The sequence below is a fragment of the Chlamydotis macqueenii genome, chromosome 4 (genome assembly GCF_036417535.1).
Source record: "Chlamydotis macqueenii isolate bChlMac1 chromosome 4, bChlMac1.mat, whole genome shotgun sequence".
Lineage (NCBI taxonomy): Eukaryota > Metazoa > Chordata > Aves > Otidiformes > Otididae > Chlamydotis > Chlamydotis macqueenii.
Genome location: NC_141559.1, coordinates 34,070,327 through 34,092,685, shown reverse-complemented (window position 1 = coordinate 34,092,685; position 22,359 = coordinate 34,070,327). Strand labels below are relative to the sequence as shown.

The window sequence follows — 22,359 nt, the reverse complement described above, 5'->3', positions numbered from 1 at the left end:
ATGACGAGACGGGGGCAACGACCTTAAGAGCCACACGGCACTGCATGCCTGTTTTCCATCCTCCTACTCTTGCCCAAGACACTCTGCAATCAAAGGGCAACTCTGTCGAGACGAAGTCAAAGAGGGAGGCCCGGGGAAGGCTGAAATTTCAGCCGGGCACCCACCATTCACTCGGCTGCTGCCCCACACGGCCCTGAGTTTAAAGCTTTTCATCCTGTGAGCGTGGTGCCGGGAAGGCTTCTGCATCAGCAGTTGCCAGCCACTGGAAATGCTGGGGGTTCCCCGTGGAAATGGCGGCGGGGGGGGTGGGGGGGGGCGATGAGCGACCCCACGGGGACCTACAGCTCGGGGCCGGCCCGGACTCGCTCGCCAGCCCCAGCGCCCCGCGCTCCCGCCCGCTGCGCCCCTCGCGCTCCGCCGCGGCCGTTGCGCCCCCGCGCTCTCCTCGCCTCGCGCCCGCCTGTGGCCGTTACTCCGTTGGCGAACATGGCGGTGCCGACACCGGTCCTGGTGCTGCTCCCCGCCGTTCTCGCCGGTATCGGGCGCACGGCGCCGGGGCAGTGGAGGTCTGGGGGAGGCGGGGGGACCGAGCCGGTCCTGGGGAAGCGGGTCGGTACCGTGCTCCGTCCGGTCCCATCCGCAAGGAAGAGGAAATCTGAAGCGGTACCGGGCACTGGCCGGCTTAGGGGGCGCGGGCGCGGAATCTAGGCCGGTGACGGGCATGAGCCATCCGGCGGCAGGGTGGGGAACCGGCACAGGACGGTGCCGGACACCGGCTGGTCGGGGGGTGCCGGGACCGGTAACGGACACCGGCTGGTCCCGGGAGCGAAGCGGGGGGGGTGGGGCGGGGGGAATCCAAGCGGGACCGTGCGCCGTTAACGCCAGTTGTTCTCTACAGGGCTCCTCTCCTACTCCGACGCCGTTGCCAGCTTCCCGGTGAGTGCAGCCCGCCCCGCCGGCCCCGAGAAGGACGATCCCACCCGGCCTCCGGGCGCAGGGCGGCCCCTTCCCCAGGGCCCCGGGCCTGGCGCCAGGCAGGAGCGTCTGGCCCTGGCTCCAGAGCTGCGGGGCAGAGCAGGGGTCCCGGAGGGGTGGCCTGGCTCCTCCCGAGGAGGAGGGTAACGGCAGGTGAAACCTCCAGAGGCAGGCCGCCCCTCGGGGACCCCTGCTCAGCCCCAGGAGATGCCCAACAGCTGAGAGACCCGGGGCTGTTCCCACCCCCCGCCTGCTGGGGGCAGTAGCACACGTGCCTTGGCGATTCCCACCTCTTACCAGCTCAATCTGTGGTTGCCCTTTGCAAGGACTCGCCGTCCGTCCATCCCTCTGACGTTAAGATGTCAGAAGGAGCTGTGTTTTCTAGCACGCTTATGTCCTGACACCACAGCTGAAGCCATGCTAGGCAGTAGAAGCCAAGCCGCAAGTGATAAATTCCCATAAGAACGTGAAAGATAATGTGGCACTTGATAACGCCGTGCCAACTCCTGTTGAGCGCTCCTTTCTGTGCATAAGTGTGCCAGTATTCTTCAGAAGTTCTCAGATCAGAAGCTGCTGATCTGAAAGGGCCCAAGAGGCCTGTTTCAAACAGATTATCTTAGACTTCTTATGTACCTATCTTCCCCAGCCTGCCTGCCACAAGTATCATGTGTCTGGATGTACAAGGCAGTACCGTCCAGTTTGTGGGACCGATGGAGAGACCTACTCAAACGAGTGTATGCTCTGCCTTTCAAACAGGTAGTCACTTAACTGACATCCTAACTTTCCCTTCCCTATATGCAAGCAAAATATTCACCCACACATCCCAATTAACTGATAGGTTATTGGCTTTGCATCGTTCACACTCTGTTAAACTGCAGTTTTACCAGTGTCTTCTCAACAGTCAATCCCTTGCAACAGCTTTTATCATGGTACCTGTAAACGGCTTAGGTTGGTTTCAGTTAGCTGGGAGTATTGAATATTTGCTTTTGTAGTTCTTAAGGAGAAGCATCTCAGAGGAGTGTTGCCTGTCATGTTCATGCAGTACCATGTTGCCATTAAATAAAATGCTGGACTCTTCCACACTCCCCATCAGAAAACATGAAAGATCTCACCCAAAATGCAGATTTTATTCCATAATGTTTACATTCAAGATCCAGTCTCCTATATTTCCTTTCACAGAGAACAGTAAGAATGCCAGATGTTAGGAGAAAATACTACTTAGCCATTCAGATTGTTTAAAAATCAAGAAAAGGATCTCCTAATATTTGAGAGAGCGTATTTTATTCTTTAATAATTTAATCATTTTTTAAAACAAATTGAAAACATACAAAATCAGTACTTAATGAGCATTGTTACCCCCCATTACGATGGACTGGAAACATCTATAGAGCATCCTCCCAGTACAAACTGAGAGGAACTGCTAATGAATTGAATTGGATGGTGAAAGGAATTTATATAAATGAAATAACAGGATTTCTGTTTCCAGCAGAGGGAGGAAGTGGAAGTAGCACAACAGCAGTGACAGGCATTTACAAAATTACAAATAGACAGATCTCAAGAAAGGGAAGTCTGAAATATATTCCTGACTTTGGGCTGAGGGAAAGATTAATTGAGACTAGATAATTTACAAAATTCAAATTGCCAAGACAGAGGAAACATAGGCCAGAATAAGGAAAGTATCAAAGGTATCAAAGAACACATAAAGAAATAATATTTTGAAGAAGGTGTCAAAGTACGTTTAAAGGTATGCAGATCTGCAGAGTTTGGTAGCATTTTCACGAGAATACATCACAAACTATCCAAGCAAATGACAAATTGCAAAGAGAATTGCTAAGCCTACAATCTGGAAAAAAAACCCAGGGAATCAATGTGGGTTTTGTGTGTTGCACAGATTGCACACACAGTATAATCTGTGAAAAGGGGCAAAAAGAGGTGCTGGCATGTTACCTATTAGAAGCCTACCCATCTTTGCTGCCTAGGACGATGTTGGAGTGAGTTACTAAGAGACTGACTTGTAGACAGCCAGAGGTAAAAAACAGATTAAGCAAAGCCGATACAGATTTGTCAGAAATAATCCAACCAAATCTGTGAGATTTAGTTTTTTTTGGCAAGAGTAGGAACTTTTTTAGCAGAGTAGGAAGCAACAAAAGTGTGGCTCCATGACATGAGTAAAGTATTTTACATAGCTCCCCTTGATGTTCACATAAGAAGACAAATAGTTATTTAGCTGAAATTGTTAAAGAATGAAGTCACAGCACTTTGAAATGCTGTGGTTTAAAAGCAGTGATCAGCGTTTTACAGTCAAACTGGAAAGAGCTATAAAGTGGTATTTCCTTTAGGTGTGGTACATAATTCAGTATTTTTGTAATGAATTGGATATCCAAAACAAGACAATAAAAATTTGCAAAATAGCAAGAGATACAATGATCTGTGCAGGACAGTATCAAAATTCCCAGGGATCTGGAGAAATGGACTGAAATCAGTACAATAGAAGTCAAAGAGAAGTGCTAAGTATCACACATAGAGAGTGCAAATCATTGTTGTGGAAATATAGACAGGAGAGCATCTCAGTGTATTTGATCCTTTCTCAGAGCAGAATGATGGGCTTTGAGATCCAACCTTACATTTCTAGGACGTTTTGATCTTTAGGCATGATCCCTCCATTCCAGATGGGTGCATGGCAGATTCCTGATACAGCACTGCACATAGCACAAAGGGTTCTCCAGGCAAATCTGTTTATTTTCACTCAATTCCTTAAGTAATCCATGATGGGCCTTACATCTTATTAGTATGAGACATAATGTACATGTTTTCTGTGAAACGTGGGCTTTAATCCAGTTACACACACAAGGTAGATTTTTGTCTTAACCATCTTTTTTGCTAGTATCTTACATGCTCAGAAACATGCATTTTGATCTGAAGGAGCACAAGGTGATCAAATACTATCCTGATTTTTTTTCCTTTAATAATTCAGTAGCTGCCATACTCAGTAGCTTTCTAGTTCAGTCTGGAGTTGTTGTTCTATAGTGTTTGACTTGGCATGAACACAACAAGGATAAAACACTTGGAGCAAAGCTGCAGCACAACCTTGCCCATCCTGGTTCTGCAATGCACCATGTTAACTGTAAGACCAAAGCTGATCTTCATCCCTACCTTTTTTTTATTATTTTTAAAGCTTAGGTCTAACCCATTTTAAAATGGGTGCTAGAATGCAATTCCCATCTCTTCCCCACTTTGTGTCCAGTAGCAGTGACAACAGCTGATCTTAGTTTAAACCTAGTCTGGCAGCACTACAGGCACGTCTTTGGAAACAGATGCAGCAGCTTAAGCTGCCGCTGCAGGGTTTAGTGTAAGGGCTGTCCTTCTGCCAGAACTTTTCCTTACATCTTTACATCTGTTTCACATCCCCTGAGCTTGATTTTTCCTTTCATATTTCTAATCTGCTCCACTACCTTCTGGTTAAAAGATCCTTGATACCACTATTAGTACAGATTGTCCCTGCTTTTGGGTAATTGCAAGCCTCTTGATTTTCATGAGGAGTAAACCAGCTTGATTCTATTAAGATAGGGAAGCAAACTGAAGATCTAGGGCAGTTTGGATTCTATCACTTTCTTTTTGTATCTGTACTTGCTTGGTAAACTGAGATTTGTAACTGGAGCACCCCAAAGTACCATGTATGGGACTTAAAGAAAAAAATCTGATGTTCCCAAACTAAGGGAGACTTGGCTAAAATTTCCTTAAAGAAAATTCCAGCATTCAGAGAACCACACCCTCAAATTTTGGTGAAGCCTGGGATGCAGAGATGCATCAGGGTGCATACTGTTCCCACTGAATTCCCAAGTGAAAGGGGGAAATTTTGTAAGCATTAGAACTGGTTCCCACTTCAGAGACTGTGACATTTGACTTGCCTAAGTGCTTTGTAATGGACACAGTCCTCATGGCGGGATTTGCCATGTGGTTTGATACTTCTCAGATTTGCAGATGGCTTTATCAGGTTTTTACAAGTAACAAAGCCTGAAGTGAGGCTGTCTCTGGTAAGTTACTTGCTCTGTGTGTATGATTCATACATCTTTGCATCACAGTTACTTTGCAGTAGTGTTTGCCATAAGTGGTGCAATTAAATGCATCGCTGCATGTAACTGAACACATAGAAAGACATGAGCGAGTCCTCTTTATGAAATGCCTCTGTTAAATCCAAGTCTAGTGCTTCTCTTCTAAAATATTTTTGTTCTACTTGCAGTGAAAATAAGAAGGATGTCCAGATTTTCAAGAACGGAATATGCCAGCCAACTGTCAAGAAAATGAGACAGATGTAGGCAGTCCAAATGGCAACAATGCCTTGAATGTACTTTCTGTGTAGCCTGTCTTAATAAATAAGTTTGCCTGTTTAAACAAAATACTGTTCCTGTATTAAAAAGTGTTTATAAACATAGCCATAATACACTTATAACTTGAACCGCAATTTATTTTCTCATGCAAGATAGATCATAGGGTAAGAAAGAGATGTCCTGACTGTATACCAGTAGGTCAGTTTTTTGGAGAAGGAAATGAATGGGTACCCGGTGTCACTCCCACAGCAAACCTGGGAGGCCCCAGCACCTCCACTGTGGGCAGTGCTGGCAGCAGCAGCTGCTTGTTGTTCCTGGGAGGATCTGAGATCCTGGGGAGCCACCGGAGGGGTTTCCTGTGGCGGCTAACAAAGCCTGGTGATGGCAGCCTGACGTACCAAGCCTCTGCCCCTGGCTCCCTGCCTGCAGGTTCTGCCAGCCGAGGGCAGTGACCTGGGCACCCTCTGCTCCTGCCCCAAGTAAGGGCTGTTTTGGAGTGCTGGAGGCACGGGCAGGGGGCACGCAACCTTGGCTTCTACCTTTGATCCAAGCCAAGTGGCGCCTGCTCTAGCCTCGGCCCCGGACAATGCCTGTGTCAGGCTTTGCTGGGCAGTGGCAGCACAGGCAGAGATGTACAGCACACTTCATGCCTGATGAACATTTACAGGTCAGTGACTTTGGTTTTGAAAAACAAAAATGCTTCCGTCTTTAAAGGGTTCCTTTAAAGGGTCAAAGCTATCCTTGTCTCCCAGTACATGCCTGCTTTCATCTCTTTCATGCAAAGGCTAATCATTGACGGTGGGATGTCATGTGTGGCACAACAGGAGGGCTGGAAGTTTAGGCTAAAGCTGTCATGTGGAGACAAGAGTATGTGGACAGAAAAGAAAGATAACCGGAGCCTCCCAACAAGGTATCAGTTGTGGAGGGAAAATCAATTTCTCTATTGGTGGCAAATCCATTTGAGAAAGTTCCTGTGTGCTCCCAGCTGTCATTTCCACATCCAGAACTAGAAATTTTTACTTCTTCAAATTGTGCCAAATGCCAAAGCACTTGTGTCCTATGCTATGAATTAGCAAGTGGATGGAAACAATAAGCTGTTTCTGTTTGTATTTCTATTTTGATAACTAATTGTGCTTACAAGGGAACTTTAACAACTCCAGTCCTGTTAGCTGTATAAATGTTCACAAATAAATGACCCTCAGTGCTGTCAACTGGATCCTTCCAGAGCTGAATGTAAAACATAATTGTATCCTTTCCCAAACTAAAAAAAAACCAAAACCCAAAAATCCAGTGTTGTACTGCAATTTGGCGTTTATGAACCTCTATAGATCAAAAAGTTGATGTCTCAGAATTTCAGTATGCGATTTAATGCGATTGCCTGCGGTGGTGCTGTTAGAGGTCCATTTTACCTACAGGTGTGGTAGGAAGTTGTCTGGATGGCAGATTGCTAAAGCAGCAAAATTAAGTGGCAAAGAGTGAAAGACAGCCTGTGGGTCTTGCATCAGTGGCTACAGTGGGTCAACACTGATGACTTCCACGTGCTCTAGTTGCCCAAAATTTGAACAACAATCTAATTGTTCCCAAAGTCATCATCCAACTAATGGTTTCACTGCTGGCAACTCTAGCCTTTGCTGCTCAGGGAAGTCACTCAGAAATGAGGTTTTTGAAGCCAGACTGTGTTCCCATGCTTCCTGTTTCCGGAGTGTGTTACTTGGAGGGCAAGGTGATGGGGCAGGCTCAGAGCCCAGTGAAGTACCCAGGTGCTGAGGCCACAGACACACTGAACTGCATCTAGCAGCCCTCTCCATCTTGGTACCCAGAGCTCCCTGGAGTGGGCGGCATTAACTTTTCCACAAAACCAAGTACTTCTTTTCTCTTGAGATTATGTTTCTGTTAAACTTTTTATATTGTTCTTCTTATTGTAATAAATAAACAGAATAATTGAAAGCAGGAGTTGCCCAGAATCTCCTTATTTTTATAAATTTATTTTCATTAGACTTTTATTTTCAGGTGGCTTACTGTTATTCACCCTCCGGGCAAAGTGTTTTTTGGATGGAACAGGTCTGAAAGTTTGTTGCTGTAGCTATGTTGCCCAACTTTCCTTTTGCTCTCTCTTGTTTCATTTTAAATGGTGCTTTATACTTCTTGCTGTTCTTCAAACTGTTTAAACATACATTTCTAGCTGGAGCAAAGAGATGTATTTCTCCTTGCCAGAGAGACTGGTGTATAGCATTGAGTCATGCCATGCCTGGCTCTGACAGGAATTGATAAAATCCCAGACTCCTTGAAATTAAAAGTTGACTAGTACAGGACAAGTCACCAATGCTTGGTGACCACCATGTTTGATTTATCAGAGACATTAAAATGCATATCTCACTTTGATTGCTCAAAGTGTTGACTGGCATCTACTCATGGCATTTATGAACTATTTAAAATCAGTAACTCAGAAGGATGTTACTGTAACCTTCAGACATCAGTAAACCTTACGACAAGCATTCTCATTAGCTTATTGTATCTGCATGAGGCTCACAAGGGATTATACTAGCTGAACGACAGCTAGTGAAACAGATCGTGAGACAAGGTATGAAAGGATCTCTTTTCTATCTGATGGGCGGATAATATTTTATTTGATTAGGATTTTATGGTATTTTATAGCTCCCCAGGATCAGCACAGTCTTGATCTGACTGGGAGGAGAATGTGCAGCCATCCATCTAGGTCAAATGAAGGTCATAAGATGTCTTATTGGCTTTTGCTAATGAAGGGTAGATATGAATTATTTTGTTCCTGGTTGAGCTACAAGAAGAGCTTTTTTAATGGATTAAATTCCCAACTCTTCCTCCTGTGGAAATATTTTTTAAAATAAAATTGTCCAGGAAATGTAGGTAAAAAAAAATGTTTCCTGGTCTCCACACATTGTTGCCCAGCAGACACTGCAGGTGTGTTTTCTGGGACAGCTGGACTCCAGCTCCCAGCTTAGTTGTGGGCAATTTGGATGCGCTCAGCCCCTTTGCTTCAGTCACTCTTTTGAGGATTTGCAGGTTTTCTCAACCAGAGGCGGTAACAACCCTCCCTGAATTGCTAGCAGAGTCTTTCAGGACTGAGGATCCTGAAGTACTCCTGGGTGTGACAGAAATGTATCAAACCCACCACGATTCCATTGATACATTTAAGGCTTAAAAAATATTGCTGGCTGTTGAAAACCCTTGTCTATGGGAGAGCACCTATCTAAAGCTGCAGAAAGGAGAGGTCTAACAGGGAGCTATGGTCTGAATCCTGTGGGAGACAAGTCAGCATGAAGGCCTTAAATTTGTGGATTTCATCTTGCTCCCTAGGCGGCAGCATTTGCTTTCTTTTAAAGCACTTTTTATTTTGTGATCTCAGTGCGGATGTAAGAAAGACTTCTTATTAATAATCGTTTGTATGCATAAACGTTGTGTTAGGAGCTGTGTCGTAGTTCAGCCTCAGTAGGGGCCAGACTACGCAGTATCTCTCTCACCCCCGCACCCTTCGAGAGAATAGGGAGAGGCAATGTAACAAAAAAGGCTCCAGGTTTCAGATAAGGACAGGGAGAAATCCTTAAAGTCACCATTACGGGCAAAACAGTCTCGACTCGGGGAAAACTACTTTTATTGCTAAAAACACCGCAGGATAATGAGACCGAGAACAAGATAACCTGCCCCCACCCCTCCCTCTTCCCGGGCTTCACATTATCTCTACCACCTTCCCCCGCCCCCTGAGCGGGACAGGGGGGAAGAGGGAATGGGGGTTGCGGTCAGTTCATCACGCGTTGTTATACGCCGCTGCTTTGGCGTTGGGGGAAGAACTCCTCACATTCCTCCCCTGCTCCAGGGTGGGGTCCCACCCGAGGGCCACAGTCCTTCGTGAAACTGCTCCGGCGTGGGTCCTCTCTTCCACGGGGTGCACTCCCTCCAGAACGGCTGCCCAGCGGGCCCTCCACGGGCCACAGCCTCCTTCAGGCCTCCACCTACACCGACGTGGGGTCCTCCATGGGCTGCAGGTGGATCTCTGCCCCTCTGTGGACCTCCATGGGCTGCAGGGGGACAACCTGCTCCACCACGGTCATCACCACAGGCTGCAGGGGAACAGACTGCCTCACCATGGGCTGCACAAACCTGGGCTGATCCACAGGCTGCAGGGGAATTCTGGTCAGGAGCCGCATTACTCCTGCCCCTCCTTCTTCACTGACCTTGCCGGCTGCAGCCGTTCCTCTCACCACAAAAACTCTTCACCGCAGGCAGGCAGACGCCTCTCAGCATCTCTTCACATCTCATCTCCTCTCCACTTCTTGCAGCCGGGCCGGGCTGAGTCGGGCCCACACAGCCGCCCGGCGGCAGACCAGAGGCTGAGGCCTGCAAGGCCCACAAGGCTCGCGCTTCCCCGTCTCTGCCCCTGCTCAGCGTCTTCACATCTTCTCTCCTATTTTTTTTTTCTGGTTTCCCCTTCTTAAATACGTTAGCACAGAGGCATTATCACGGAACGTTCCGCTACCAGTTGGCTCGGCCTCGGCCAGCAGCGGGTCTGCCCTAGGCTCGGCCAAGTCCACTGAAGAAAGGGGAACCACTTCTAGAGCAGCTTGTTCCAGAAGCTGCCACCTTAGCCCCCCTCACTAAATAAAACCAGAACAAGCTGTTTCTTTCCATCTGTACTATTAGTGTCTTTGGTACACAGTCAACCTCACCTACTTGGCAAAGTTAACTTGCTTTTTTCCTAATCATTGAATCCAAATATGTTTGCTCGAAGAGAATCTGCAATACATCGTTTTGTTAAAAAAAAATTAAATTATTCAGTGGGCAGATATCTCATAGATGAACCCGTGGCATTCATTGTCATGCATAAGATTGCACTGAGTTCCATCTTAGCTTTGTGGCCGTCTAGCTGGTCACGCAGCAGTTTCTTCAAACCCTGTTCATAGAAGCAGCACAGGTTTCTGGACAGAGCATTCTTAGCTAGACGACCTCAGGAGAAAAAAGTGACCTTCTTCTGTGAATCAATCTCACCTTTACACTGCAGAAAAATTAACGTTTTAAGTGCTTTTTTTGTCAACTGGTGAGAAACTATATAAGATTCTGGTACACTTATTTTACCTTTTAAGCAGCTCTTAATTACTCTTTCTCACATTAGATGCAAAAGCATTTAGAGTTGATCTAAACCTGTTCCTACTTCAGCTACTCTGTTTCAATTTTTCCCAGTGACAGAGGCCAAGGGGATGAAAAATGCGACTGTGAGGCTCTCTGGAGCAGAGAATAGGGCTGGGACTGAGATGTTGAACTTGTCTAGGAATAGTCCTGTGTCTCTGTAGGTTCTATGGCATATTGCAGCAGCCTCAAACTGCTGGCCCAGAAGGGCCTGAGTTTCCTGGAAACTCTTTTTCTTACCTGCCAGTACCCTTCCAATACTCTGGACACCCAGCAAGCCGCAGATGTCTGTAAATGGACACCTGGAGTGAACCCTCTCTCTTCACTCTGTTTGAAGAGCATCTGTCAAAGTGAAGAGTGAGTCTCTTGGGAAGCTTTGGGGCTGCTCTGCAATAGCTATCTGCAGGCATACTCTTACCTTCTGGAAAGCATTGGGAAACTCCAAGTAGCTTGTTTCTCACTGCAAATTTCTAAAACACCAGCTTTGCAAAAACATGAGATTCCAAGACTTTCTGGGGATTTTTTTTTTTTTAAATGGAATTTGTGGTGTTCTGTAAATTGATGGATATGGTTGCCCCACAATATATTAGGAGACATAAGTATAACTAGAATGCACAAAGCAGTAGTGAAATAACTGTGAATGGAAACTCACATCAAACATTAAGTTTATCTAATAAGAATCATAGAATTATAGAATCATTTAGGTTGGAAAAGCCCTTTAAGACCTCAGCCAAGATTGCTGATAAGTGATGGAAAGTGGCTTGGTGAACACTTCTGCCAGCCCCCTCAGTAGCATTGGGTAGATCCCATCTGGCCCTACAGACTTACGCGTCTAGATTTGGTAACTAACCAAATGTAAGCTTAGAACGATGACTGAAAACGTGTAACCACTCCTCTGTGAGGTAAGGACACTGAATTCTGGAGGGTTTCCTTGGATGGCATCCTGATCCAAGGGCAGAATCTCCAATTGAGAGCTGCTGCTTCAAGGAACGCTGCCTCAAAGGGGTCTCCCAGCAGACACCAGTTACAACCCAAGGGAAACCAGGGCTTGTGGTCCGATACGGTCAGGTCAGCCCCCATTGGTTAAGGTGGTCTCCTAGGCGTGCTCGTTACCTGGAGACCCCAGCAGCCACTGCGTGGGCTTGGCTAGAACTTTCAAGGGCTTTCCAGGCACACTCACAGAGAGTTGGTTAAAACAAATTCATTTATTTTCATTACAATAAAAATTATATTGTTATTTACAATGTATCAAATAAAGGGCCCACAGGGCCCATCAGTTCTTTCCAGTGGGATGGCTGGTCCCATCCCCTTATACGTGCTAACAGCACTCTCAGCTGCAATGGCATCTTCAGCTGGACCAGGGCAGACTCCCCAAACTCCCGTCACGCTCAGCTCCTCTCGAGCAGCGTCATCTCCACGCCTCGTTTGTCCACATCTGCGGCGCAGACTCCCCAGGCAGTCTCTGCGATCAGCCTGGCCCAGTGTGCGAAACTGTCACCTGGGCCCCGTCCGTCTGAGAGGAAAGCAGGTCCTCAGGGTCACGGGCATGGCTGGAGAAGCCTGGGGCCACCAGCACGTGGGCGCAGAGCTGCAGACCTGGGACGTGCAAATTGTCCTGCTGGGTGGCCTCGCCCTCGGTCTGAAAAGCTGCACCTCGACAGCAGCGCAGCTCTCCGGCCGCGCTGTGCTGCTGGTGAAGGCGGCCTCTGCCTACTCCAGGCTCAGGTAGGACACTGAGCTGCCTTGCTGCACTGCAAAAGTCATCTCAGTGCAGATGTTCATCTTGGAGGGGCTTGTCAGCTGGAACCTGCAGGAGTGGGAGGAGGGCAGCACCATGAGCTGGCAGTCGTGCGACTGAGGAAAAAGCAGCCAGGCTGATCTCACCAGCCCTTGGGCCCAGCAGGCGATCTTCTCCACGTCTAAGTAGGAGCACGTGCAGAGGGTACGCAGGAGGTACGAGCTCCGATCCGTCCGCAGCTTGTCCTCGGGATGGTGGAGAAAGCACAAACTGTCCCCCAGCAGCTGCTCCCTCCAGCACATGCACTCCAGCCCCACACGCACGCTGCAGCGCCTTGCTGGCAGCTGCCCCGTGGTGGCCGGCTCCAGGCTGAAAGAGTGCCCGGGGGGTGGCCGCAGGAACACCAGCAGGCGGTAGGAGATGCTGTCCTCATGGATGCGCCAGGTTTCATAGCTGTCATCCATCCCAACGGCTGGCTGCATCTGCGGCATCAAAGTCCTCTTGGAAACCACTTGGCATATATCGAGGAGGTCGCCCACCAGCTTCTTCAGCACCTTGCACGTCTCAGGCAGGCCCTGCACTGGCGATGCACAAGCCAAAGACTTGACACCACTGAGGTCTTCCTCCTCCTCCTCATCTTCCTCCTTCTCCTCCGCCTCCTCGCTGCTGGAGCTGTCCTGCTCACTGCAGCTGACAGAGGCAAATTTCACTTCCCTGTCCAGCCAGCAGATCTCAGCGAGCAGGACCATGGCTCCCGCCACGGTCAAAAGCAGCCGGTGCTGCAACACAGACCGGAGGAGCCAGTCTTCCCACGTGGAGTTGCTCTGCTCCATCTCCTCCAGCAGCTGAATCATCTTCTCACGCAGATGCTCCTCACGCTGCTGCATCCGCTGGGCTGTGGCCACATCTATCTGATGATGGCCCTTCAGCCCATGCTGGATGGCCAGCACAATCACAAGGAGGCCAAGTCCGGCAGCCATGGCCTGGAGGAGGCAGGAGAAAAAGGGGCTCAGCAGGGCTGGGTGGCAGGGAGCACGGGACCGGGGCAGTGGGGCAGGAGCTGCCTGGAGCTGGGGGCCCGTAGGAGAGGTGGGATGGAGCAAGGGCAGGCTTTGCAAGCACTGCAGGGATGGGAGCCACAGGCTCTTCCCACACAGCATTTGGGCACTGCTGGCAACAGGCTTGAAGGGGCCGCGGGCCCTGGCTGGAGCCAGCATGGGGCCCGTCCTGCCCAAGCCGCCCTGATGACCAGCCCCTGGCTGGGCTGTGCCCCGTGAAAGGGCAAGGGACACCAGAGCGGAGCCTCCTGAGGCCCCATTGCTGACACACAACAGCGTCCTGACACATCCCCACGGCCTCTCTGGGCACCTGCCACCACAGGGAGCCCCGAGCACCTCTCTCCCCAGCCCTGAGGGAGGTGCCGTGCCCTGCCCTGAGGGGCTCGCCTCTCCCTCGGGGTTAGAAACCCCCTGGCCCTCTGTCCCGTCCCCCATTTGGCCCAGCCTTCCCCCTGCATGCTGCACGCACCCGTCGCCCAAGTGAAACTGCAGTGTGGTCACCTGGTGATGCCCCTGGAGAAAGGTCCCATTGTGACCCGTCCTCTGTGCTGTCACAGCCACCAGAACAGCATCACCCAGACCGCCAGCCCCACCTTTTGTCCCCACCGCCCAGCTCAGTGGCTCCTGGCCGTCACACCCAGTACAAACCCATCCGGCAGGATCGAACTCACAGAGACTCTCTTGACAAAGCAGGCAGACGCCCCCCAGATCCGGAACCGCAAGAAAACGGGGACTGTAGGTGGATGGCCCTCACTTACGTAGAGAGGTGCAAAGTTTTCTCGGCCCGCGCGTCTCACTCCCAGTTGTCTTGAAAAGAAGTGCTACCAGCCCTTCGGCAGAGACAGACTCCTCCTCCCTCCTCTCCTCTTGGACTGCTTCTGCTGGGGCAGCATTTGCCTTGAGAACCTGGACCATCAAGCGAAACGCACAGTGTGTCCCTGGCGCAAGTGGAAAAGATCTTGTGGCTCCTCTCTCTGGCTACCAACTTGCCCCCTGCAAGGGCAAGCGAGGGGGCTGCAGAGGCCATGCTGGGGCCCACATCTCTCCGCTCCCCTGAGCTTTCCCCGGTTCAGGAGACCCCCCTGTACACCGTGCTGTAGTGCTCTGCTGCAGATCGTGCCTCCCAGAAATGTTGTCTGTACTGCATGAGTGCATGCCTTGACACCCAGCACCCTCAAGAGCTTCCTTTAGCCCTGCTGCATATGTGCCAAGACTGACACGGATGCCGTGTTTCTGTCGGTTCAGCGTGCGCAGAACCCTACATCCCATGTGCCTCCTGTCCAAAGCCACCGGGAGGCAAAAAGGTCACTAAGCGGGAGCGTGCCCTCAAGTCCCTTTCCATGTTAAGTCTCTCTTGTGGAGGTGCTGGGGACCTGAGGTCTCAGGTGGAGGGAACATAGACTCATCAAATCGTTTACATTAGAAAAGACCCTTAAGATCATCAAGTCCAACTGTAAACCTAACACTGCCAAGTCCACCACTAGACCATGTCCCTGAGCGCCATGTCTACGTGTCTTTTAAGTACCTCCAAGGATGGTGTAACTGGTTCGTAGGATTCCTATGCACAAAGTTCACCCAGCATATGATATTTTAAAAACGCAACAGTATTTATGGCTCCACTATAGCCTTGCATAAGCAGTTACCAGCATAAGCAGTTACAGTTCCTAGCATCAGCCGTTACCAGCGTATTTTTTGTGAGAGTCTTACCCATCTGACTACGCCGGAGACACCGCTGAGCAGGAGGGTGATGATCAGCGGGGTCAGAGCAGAGAAGGGAGGTAGGCGCAGCACCTTCAGGGCGTCCCCTGTTGTTCGTAGAGTGCTCTGGGTCCTTTCTCTCTCCTCCACTCCGAGCCGCCTCTGTTTATCCCCTCAGCAGATTCAGTGGCAGAGTACTGACCAGGTGTTGGTGCACGCGTGGCCAGCGCACGCAGCAAGGCCTGCCAAGTGCGTGTCCTGCTGGCTAACAGCGGCTCCCGCATAGCAGCAACACACTGCTCAATAACAGCCCTCCTAGCTCCCCTCTCCGAGATAACAGCCCTCCTAGCTCCCCTCTCCAAGGTCGCATTCTCACAGCTGTGTGCAGCTTGTGATTTCCCACAGTGGCCCTACACGGGCCAGCACTGAAATCCCTCACACATGGCACCGCGTGGTCCGTAGTTGGGACACTGTGGTATTCCACAACCCGCACTCTTAGGCTTGTAATTTCCCACAGTAGCCTTACCTGGACCATCACTGAAATCCCTCACAGAGATGGTGATGCCACCACAGGGCAGCCTGTTCCAATGCTTGACAACACTTTCAGTGATGAAATTTTTCCTGATATCACTCTATAAACTCTTTGCAGCAATTGTTATTATCTGATTGAGCCCAAAGAGGGGAAAAACTTGCATATCTGGGGGTCGTCAGGTGGCCAAAAATTGGGCATCATTCGTTTTGTGCATTTTAGTATCCCTATATTTTGTTATCATTATCATCTTCCTCTGCTCTCCTAGTAAACTGTCTTCATCTCAACCCACGAGTTCTCCTTTCTTCCCGATTCTCTCCCAAACCCCACTGAGGAGAGGCAGGATGAGTGCGGCTGCGTGGTACCTGACTGCTGACTGGGGTTAAACGAAGTCAGAGGCAAGCTTCACTTCCTGGGCCACCCAGCAGACCTCAGCAAACAGGACCGTGGCTCCTGCAATGGTACAAAATGGCCACTGCTGCAACACAGAAAGGAACGTGGCTTGGCACGCGTACGTCCTCCGCTCAAACTCCTGCAGCAGCCGAGTCAGCTCCTATGCAGCTGCTCCTCACGCTGCTGCATCCTCTCAGCTGTGGCCACATCTGTCTGGTGGTTGCACTTCAGCCCGTGCTGGCTGGCCAGTGCAGCTCACATGAGGGCGATTGCCACAGCCATGGCCTGGGGGAGGTGGGAGAAAAGAGGTCTCAGCAGGTCTGGGTGGGAGGGAGCATGGAACTAGGGCAGTGGGGCACGAGCTGCTTGGAGCTGGAGGCCAGCAGGAGAAGGGGGGAGGCTTATCTGGTCCATCACTTTCCCCCGCACCGAGGTCAGGCTGTAGCTCGCCAGATCCTTCTTCTGGCCCTTCTTGTAGATAGGTGTCACTTTTCATAATCTCAGATCCCATCTGGCCCCATGGACTTGTGTGTGTCTAAGGGAAACAGCAGGTCGCTAACCATTTCTCCTTGGATTACGGGGGCTTCATTCTGCTCCCCATTCTCATCTTCCAGCGCAGGGGGCCGAGTACCTGGAGAACAACTGGTCTTCCTGTTAAAGCCTGTGGCAAAGAAGGCATTAAGTACCTCAGCCTTTCTCGCTAACTTTTGCCCCACATCCAAGCAAGGATGGAGATTCTCCTTAGCCCTCCTTTTGTTGTTTTTATTGCCTGTTATGGCAGTCGTCAGATTAAGTTCCAGTTGGGCTTTGGCCCTTCTAATTTTCTCCCTGCATAACCTCATGGCATCCTTGTAGTCCTCCCGACTTGCCTGCCACTTCTCCCAAAGTTCATAACCTCTTTCTTTTCCTGAGTTCCAGCCAAAGCTCTCCGGTCAGCCAGGCCCCTCTTCTTCCGCACCGGCTCCTCTTTCAGCAGATGGGGATGGCCTGCTCCTGCACCTTTCACATTTCCTTCTTGAAGAATGACCGGCCTTCTGGGACTCCTTTGCCCTTCAGGACTGCCTCCCAAGGGACTCTCTCAACCAGGCCCTTACACAGGACAAAGTCTGCCCTCCAGAAGTCAAAAGTGGAACTTCTGCTAACACCCCTCCTTCGTTCTCTCGGTATCAAAAACTGCCATTTCATGACCATTCTGACCAAGATGACCTCCAGGCGCAACATCACCCACAACTCCTCCTCTGTTTGCAAACCACAGGTGCAGAACAACGCCTTTTCTCCTTGGCTCCCCAACCAACTGTGACAGGAACTTATCTTCCACACACGCCAAGAACCTCCTAGTCAAAACTTTGCTCCATGTGCCTGTGACCTTAGGCAGGCCACTCACATGAATTCAAAATGCCTGCTCTGCCGCCCGCTGAGATTGTCACAGTTTAAAGCTGATCGGGGCTACGCAGAGAGACTACGCAGTGTCTCTCTCACTCCCCCACACCCTCCAAGAGAATAGGGAGAAATAATATGAGAAAACAGGCTCGACGTTTCAGATAAGGAGAGGGAGAAATCCTTAAAGTTACCGTTTCAGGCAAAAGAGACTCGACTCGGGGAAAACTATTCACATACGCAGGAGTTACGAGTTCTGATCCGTCCGCAGCTTGTCGTGGGGGTGGTGGAGAAAGCACAAACTGTCCCCCAGCAGCTGCTCCCTCCAGCACATGCACTCCAGCCCCACACGCACGCTGCAGCGCCTTGCTGGCAGCTGCCCCGTGGTGGCCGGCTCCAGGCTGAAAGAGTGCCCGGGGGGTGGCCGCAGGAACACCAGCAGGCGCTAGGAGATGCTGTCCTCGTGGATGCACCAGGTTTCATAGGTGTCATCCATCCCAACAGCTGGCTGCATCTGCGGCATCAAAGTCCTCTTGAAGCCTCTTTGCACATACTGAGGAGGTCGCCCGCCAGCTTCTTCAGCACCTTGCACGTCTCAGGCAGGCCCTGGAAAGGCGATGCACTCTCCTCCGCCCTCCAAGAGAATAGGGAGAGATAATATGAGAAAAAAGGCTCGAGGTTTCATAGAATCATAGAATCACATGGTTGGATGGGACCTATAAGATCATCTAGTCCAACCGTCTTCCCACTACCATTGCTGCCACAGCTACTAAACCATATCTTGTAGCTCCTCATCAAGCCGCCTCTTGAACACTGCCAGGGACGGCGACTCCACCACCTCCCTGGGCAGGCCATTCCAGTGCCTGACCACTCTTTGGGAGAAAAAGTTTTTCCTCACGTCCAATCTAAACCTCCTCTGGTACAGCTTGTGGCCATTTCCTCAGGTCCTGCTTGTTGCCTGGGAGAAGAGGCCAAACCCCTGCTCATCACAACCTGCCTTCAGGAAGCTATAGAGTGCAATGAGATCTCCCCTGAGCCTCCTCTTCTCCAGACTAAACAATCCCAACTCTCTCAGCCGCTCCTCATAAGACTTGTGCTCCAGACCCCTCACCAGCCTTGTTGCCCTTCTCTGGACACGTTCCAGGGCTTCAATGTCTTTCTTGTAGTGAGGGGCCCAAAACTGAACACAATACTCGAGGTGCGGCCTCACCAGCGCCAAATACAGGGGGATGATTACCTCCCTGCTCCTGCTGGCCACACTATTTCTAATGCAGGCCAGGATGCCGTTGGCCCTCTTGGCCACCTGGGCACACTGTTGGCTCCTGTTCAGCTGAGCATCAACCAACACCCCCAGGTCCCTTTCCTCTTCACAGTCCTCCAGCCACTCAGCTCCGAGCCTATAGCGCTGCATGGGGTTATTGTGGCCAAAGTGCAGGACCCGACACTTGGCCTTGTTGAACCTCATCCCATTCAGCTCAGCCCAGCGATCCAGCCTATCCAGATCCCTCTGAAGGGCCTCCCTACCCTCAGGCAGATCAACACCACCACCCAACTTGGTGTCATCTGCAAACCTACTGAGGGTACACTCAATCCCCTCGTCTAGGTCATCAATAAAGATATTGAACAAGGTGGGCCCAAGTACCGACCCCTGGGGGACACCACTTGTAACAGGCTGCCAGCTGGACTTGACTCCATTGACTACTCCCCGCTGGGCACGGCTCCCTAGCCAGTTCTTTATCCAAAGAAGGGTATACCTACCCAGTCCACGGGCAGCCAGTTTCCCTAGGAGAATACTGTGAGAGACCGTGTCAAAGGCTTTGCTGAAGTCCAGGTAGACCACATCAACAGCCTTTCCCTCATCCACCAGTCTGGTCACCCAGTCGTAAAAGGAAATGAGGTTGGTCAAGCACGACCTGCCTTTCGTGAACCCGTGCTGGCTGGGCCTGATCCCCTGGATGCCACTCATATGCCGAGTGATCTCACCCAAGATTATTTGCTCCATAGACGCTCCCAGATTTTGCTCCCAGACTTGTCTGGGAGGCTAGGGGCGGCTGGACCAACCTCTCACACACCGGAGCGTGGTTTTGCTCATATTCTCGGGAACAGAATTAAGACTCAAAACGGAGTCAAGTGCCAGGTAACTTTATTGACCCGACAAGAAGATTGTAAATGGAAGAGAAAGGAGATAAAGGAAAGAGGGGAAAGAGTTTTGGTTGCAATAGCTACCACCACGGAGCTGCAGCGTCCCGACAGTTCAGTTCGCTCGACGGGGGGAACGATCCGTCCGGCATTGGTCGTCTCGATGTCGATGTCGGTTCCATGGATGTGTATTCCGGCGAATGTGTAATCCATTGAGTGAATGAAGTGAAGAGAAGAAGAAGTGTAGAAGTGTAGAAGTGTCTTCCGTTGAAAAATGTTCCCCTTTTTATGTTGGTTGTTTTCATTGTATTTTAAGAGCTGGTTTTCCCAGCCGCACCCCTCACCTGGCGGTGATATGCATGCCCATTACCGGGCGATCCATTACCGGGCGATATGCATGCCCATTACCAGGTGATATGTATCTCTGGGCCCATGGCGGGTAGGGCTAGATTTCTCAACCAGCTCTGCATTCAGGTTCGCAAGACAACAGGAGTTGCCTTGCAAGATAACGGGAAGCCATTGCTCGGGTGGTGGTTTGCTGTTTCAACAATGTTGAGACAAATTTTTGACACAGTCTATTACACCACCCCGTGGCTCAACATTGTTGCCTCAGGGACGGAGTTCCGTGGTGGCAGAAATGATAGAGGAAAGGAAAGAGAAAATTAAAAAAAAAAGAGAAGAGAAGACGAATAAAAGAAGAAAAAAAAGATATATTCAATTCTAAACATTATTGTTTGTCAGGCAAGTTACAAAACTAAAAGAAAGAAAGGTTCTTTCCTAAACTTCATGACAGTACAAAGAGACATAAATGCTAACTAAAAGCAATAATTAAAAAAAGAAAAAAAAAATTTCTCTTAACTATCTATGTAAATGATCTTAACATATCTAAATCTAATTAACAACACTTATGTTATCTTATAAAACTAAAAATTTGTCCCAGGCAGAGTTTGAGGCTTATGGCTCCGGGGAATCAGAAGAAGCAAGTAATTGTTTACAAGGACAGTCACAAGGAAAACAAAGATAAACCAACAAAACTATAGCAAAGCACAACATCATAAATGCCTCAAGATAAAGCACCATCGAAATGTTAAGCATTTTGTTCATTTTTGCAACCCTTTTTTTCTTTGGCAAAACAGTTCAGTCTTTGCTTTTTGGTGAGGCTGGCAACCAAGTCCTTGTGGAGCTTGTGGCTGTGCAATCCTGGTCCACCGGAACTGGGGCCTGGATACGCAGCAGGAAAATGGATTTCCCTGCCTCCAACTCAGAGCACAGTCAATAAACAATAACACTATAAATTTGCTGTCAATTTTATACCACCCCATGGACCCATGGTGGTTCACAAAAAAAACCAAGAAACCAACCAAACAAACAAAATCTCATATCATTCCATCGTCTAGCGATGTTGAGACATTAATTAAACATTTCAGTCTCTATCAGGTACACAGGAGGTACGAGCTCTGATCCGTCGGCAGCTTGTCGTGGGGGTGGTGGAGAAAGCACAAACTGTCCCCCAGCAGCTGCTCCCTCCAGCACATGCACTCCAGCCCCACACGCACGCTGCAGCGCCTTGCTGCCAGCTGCCCCGAGGTGGCCGGCTCCAGGCTGAAAGAGTGCCCGGGGGGTGGCCGCAGGAACACCAGCAGGCGCTAGGAGATGCTGTCCTCCTGGATGCGCCAGGTTTCATAGCTGTCGTCCATCCCAACGTCTGGCTGCATCTGCGGCATCAAAGTCCTCTTGGAAACCACTTGGCACATTCCAAGGAGGTCGCCCACCAGCTTCTTCAGCACCCTGCACGTCTCAGGCAGGCCCTGCACTGGCAATGCACAAGCCAAAGACTTGACACCTCTGAGGTCTTCCTCCTCATCTTCCTCCTTCTCCTCCGCCTCCTCGCTGCTGGAGCTGTCCTGCTCACTGCAGCTGACAGAGGCAAAGTTCACTTCCCTGGCCAGCCAGCAGATCTCAGCGAGCAGGACCATGGCTCCTGCCACGGTCAAAAGCAGCCGGTGCTGCAACACAGACCGGAGGAGCCAGTCTTCCCACATGCAGTTGCTCTGCTCCATCTCCTCCAGCAGCTGAGTCATCTCCTCACGCAGATACTCCTCACGCTGCTGCATCTGCTGGGCCGTGGCCACGTCTATCTGATGATGGCTCTTCAGCCCGTGCTGGATGGCCAGCACAATCACAAGGAGGCCAAGTCCGGCAGCCATGGCCTGGAGGAGGCAGGAGAAAAAGGGCCTCAGCAGGGCTGGGTGGCCTGGAGCACGGGACCGGGGCAGTGGGGCAGGAGCTGCCTGGAGCTGGGGGCCCGTAGGAGAGGTGGGAGGGAACAAGGGCAGGCTTTGCAAGCACTGCAGGGATGGGAGCCACAGGCTCTTCCCACACAGCGTTTGGGCACTGCTGGCAACAAGCTTGAAGGGGCTGCAGGCCCTGGCTGGAACCAGCATGGGGCCCGTCCTGCCCAAGCCGCCCTGATGACCAGCCCCTGGCTGGGCTGTGCCCCGTGAAAGGGCAAGGGACACCAGAGCGGAGCCTCCTGAGGCCCCATCGCTGACACACAACAGCGTCCTGACACATCCCCAGGGCCTCTCTGGGCACCTGCCACCACAGGGAGCCCCGAGCACCTCTCTCCCCAGCCCCGAGGGTGGTGCCGTGCCCTGCCCTGAGGGGCTCGCCTCTCCCTCGGGGTTAGAAACCCCCTGGCCCCTCCTCTGTGCTGTCACAGCCACCAGAACAGCATCACCCGGAAGGCAGGCCCCAGCCTTTGTCCCCACCGCCCAGCTCAGTGGCTCCTGGCCATCACACCCAGTACAAACCCATCCGGCAGCAGGGAGCTCACAGGGACTCTCTTGACAAAGCAGGCAGACGGCCCCCATTGGTTAAGGTGCTGTCGTAGTTTGGCCCTGGTCAGGACCAGACTACGCCTTCTCTCTCTCACTCCCCCCCACCCTCCAAGAGAATAGGCAGAGA

At 50.7% G+C, this 22,359-nt stretch overlaps 2 protein-coding genes across 2 annotated transcripts; one reads left to right on the top strand and one right to left on the bottom strand.

Annotated features, from left to right (window-relative positions):
• Positions 1 to 486: 486 nt before the first annotated feature.
• On the top strand, positions 487 to 5,291 carry LOC147600896 (trypsin inhibitor ClTI-1-like). Its single transcript, XM_086747636.1, has 4 exons — positions 487 to 535; positions 899 to 936; positions 1,622 to 1,731; positions 5,216 to 5,291. The coding sequence occupies exons 1-4, from the start codon at positions 487 to 489 to the stop codon at positions 5,289 to 5,291; spliced, it is 273 nt and encodes a 90-aa protein (XP_086603762.1).
• A 6,879-nt stretch (positions 5,292 to 12,170) lies between these two features.
• LOC147600895 (inositol 1,4,5-trisphosphate receptor-interacting protein-like 1) lies at positions 12,171 to 13,178 on the bottom strand. Its single transcript, XM_086747770.1, has one exon. The coding sequence runs from the start codon at positions 13,176 to 13,178 to the stop codon at positions 12,171 to 12,173; it is 1,008 nt and encodes a 335-aa protein (XP_086603896.1).
• Positions 13,179 to 22,359: the final 9,181 nt, after the last annotated feature.

Bases quoted from the DNA above. Each gene is read 5' to 3' on its own strand.
- LOC147600896 (XM_086747636.1), top strand. From the start codon at position 487: ATGGCGGTGCCGACACCGGTCCTGGTGCTGCTCCCCGCCGTTCTCGCC. The intron at 937-1,621 runs GTGAGTGCAGCC...TATCTTCCCCAG, and splicing joins ACGCCGTTGCCAGCTTCCCG to CCTGCCTGCCACAAGTATCA. The intron at 1,732-5,215 runs GTAGTCACTTAA...TTCTACTTGCAG, and splicing joins ATGCTCTGCCTTTCAAACAG to TGAAAATAAGAAGGATGTCC.
- LOC147600895 (XM_086747770.1), bottom strand. From the start codon at position 13,178: ATGGCTGCCGGACTTGGCCTCCTTGTGATTGTGCTGGCCATCCAGCAT.